Here is a 1,963-nt window from a genome sequence, read left to right as displayed (position 1 = left end):
ACGTTGCGGACGGCGCCGTATCCGTATTTGGTCTTGGCATGCTGTTCCAGCGACTCAAAGATGGTCCAGCCCCACTCTCGGTAGATCGGATCCTGTGTGATCCGGAACATGTACATGAGGCTCTCGACGGTCTCCGGCCGGAGCTTGTACATAGAGTTCGGGATGTGCCATCCAGGAAACTCGACCAAGTCGGGCGCGAGGCCCGACGGCTGACGCAGGTAGAACTGCGTGCACGTGTGCATGAGCTTCTTGGCCAAGTCCAAGTGCCGCGCCGCCTTGGTCGTATTCTGCTCATCCACAGTGCCGAGAGCTAGCATGCCCGGGACAAAGCAGAGCAAGTGATCTTGCTGGGGATTCGCCTGGATACCACCGACGACACCTGTCAGACAACGGAAGGGTGTGCACCGTCGCAACATACGTCCATGTCGGGGAGGCGAAGTTCTTGGAGATAGTACACGTCGTCCATTTCCGAGTACACGAGCAAGTGCTTCTCCATGCCGTCGACGGCATCGTCGTAGAGCTTCCGAAGGTACGCGTCCTCGTGCCGCTTGCCACTGTACAGCCACACCTTGAGCAAGTACTCGTAGAACGAGTCGCCCCGCGCCCCGACCGTGATCATGGTGGCGTCCGTGGCAAAGTGTCCCGCTTCCGGCTCAAACTCCACGGGGTATAGCCCCGTGTTCTTGTACGAACCTTCTCTTTGCACAGCGGTGTAGAACGCCTCGCCCTAGCCATTCATTCCAAACGGAACTCATGGTTGTACCAGAAGATGGCATCGGAATCGGTACCATTTGTCTGTAAACGCCGTTGCCAGTGATGTCACTGAGGTACCGCATCTCGAGCTGCAATGTGCCAAAGTCGGCCAGGAGCCCCCTACGAGCATGCGAGTGATGGGGTCGGTGCTGACCACTGTGCCGTTGAGTACCGCAGCTTTCCTCCGTGATGGGGAAGGTACGTGTCCTTGGTGTGCATGTTGAAATGCGTATAAAAGACCCCGTTCGAGAACGCAGGTAGGAGCAAGTCCGCCAGCTCGACCGCGCGGTGCTTGAACACGTCGTCTTGTGACAGATCGTACGCGCTGAGGAGGCCACCGAGCTGCCGAATGACGATTTCGAAGACGCTGAGGGTATTTCCATCCTGTCCCAAATGTGAAAAGTCCATCGAGAGGGCCACCCAGTCGCGGGCTCGCTGGAATTCGTCCTGTGTCACCATGAAGGTCATATGTCAGAGAAACCGAGGACGTACATGCATGTCCATCAGGTACAGAGTGTCAAGTGAGTCGACTAGCGTCACGCCGATGCCACCCCAGACGTTCTCTCGCCTTTCCCCAGACACTGGAGCAATTTCATCCGCCCCGAACGCGTGCGTCTCGTAGTTTGACCAGGCATATTGCATTGCACGACGAACAGCATCCTGCCGAGCAATTTGGGTCACGTCAAGGTCACGATGCGGCAACGGGATGAATCTTGCAATCGGTGTACGTGTTGGACAAGGTGCTGTTGGAGGCCGTGTCACGTTGTGTCGAAACGACGTTGTCAGGCCGAGCGAGTGGGGGGCAATGTAGTTCTCGACGTACGCAACCATCGACAGACCGACGAGCACGCCAAGGACAAGTTTCAGTCGGCGTATGGATCCGCGTCCTGGTACCGTTGGCATCACTTGTGATGTTGCAACCCTCGATCTTCACGATGGCTGGAAAACGACAAAATACTGCCAAAGTTCAACTAAAATTGGCGAATCAAGACACGAGGTTTCAAAAAAGCAGGAAAGTTACGATTTTAAGACTTCAACAATGACAAGATCTCGAGGACACTTTCGCGGGAGAAGTCAATACAATTCTAAGGTTGAATTTATTCTCGGACGCTATGAAGTAGGCGGAGATAAATTATTCCGAGGAAGGACCGCCTTGGAAGCCCAACATCGCCTTGAATTCATCGTACAAGACCAAGACGAAGGCACCGCC

At 55.2% G+C, this 1,963-nt stretch overlaps 1 protein-coding gene across 1 annotated transcript in view; it reads right to left on the bottom strand.

Moving 5' to 3' along the window:
• H310_04185 (hypothetical protein) overlaps positions 1-1,559 on the bottom strand; it is a gene marked incomplete at its 3' end in the record, with an annotated part of 8,022 nt that extends 6,463 nt beyond the window's left edge. Inside the window, exons 1-5 of the mRNA XM_008868408.1 lie at positions 1,246-1,559; positions 926-1,200; positions 789-873; positions 419-727; positions 3-359 (exon numbers count right to left, since the gene is read on the bottom strand). Coding sequence (XP_008866630.1) covers positions 3-359; positions 419-727; positions 789-873; positions 926-1,200; positions 1,246-1,395 — 1,176 coding nt within the window. The 5' untranslated portion in view covers positions 1,396-1,559. The remainder of the gene's footprint in view (positions 1-2; positions 360-418; positions 728-788; positions 874-925; positions 1,201-1,245) is intronic.
• Between the last annotated feature and the right edge of the window lie 404 nt (positions 1,560-1,963).

Source organism: Aphanomyces invadans, assembly GCF_000520115.1.
Source record: "Aphanomyces invadans strain NJM9701 unplaced genomic scaffold supercont1.6, whole genome shotgun sequence".
NCBI lineage: Eukaryota > Oomycota > Saprolegniomycetes > Saprolegniales > Verrucalvaceae > Aphanomyces > Aphanomyces invadans.
Note: the sequence above shows the minus strand (reverse complement) of the source record. Positions and strands in the feature narration are given on the sequence as shown.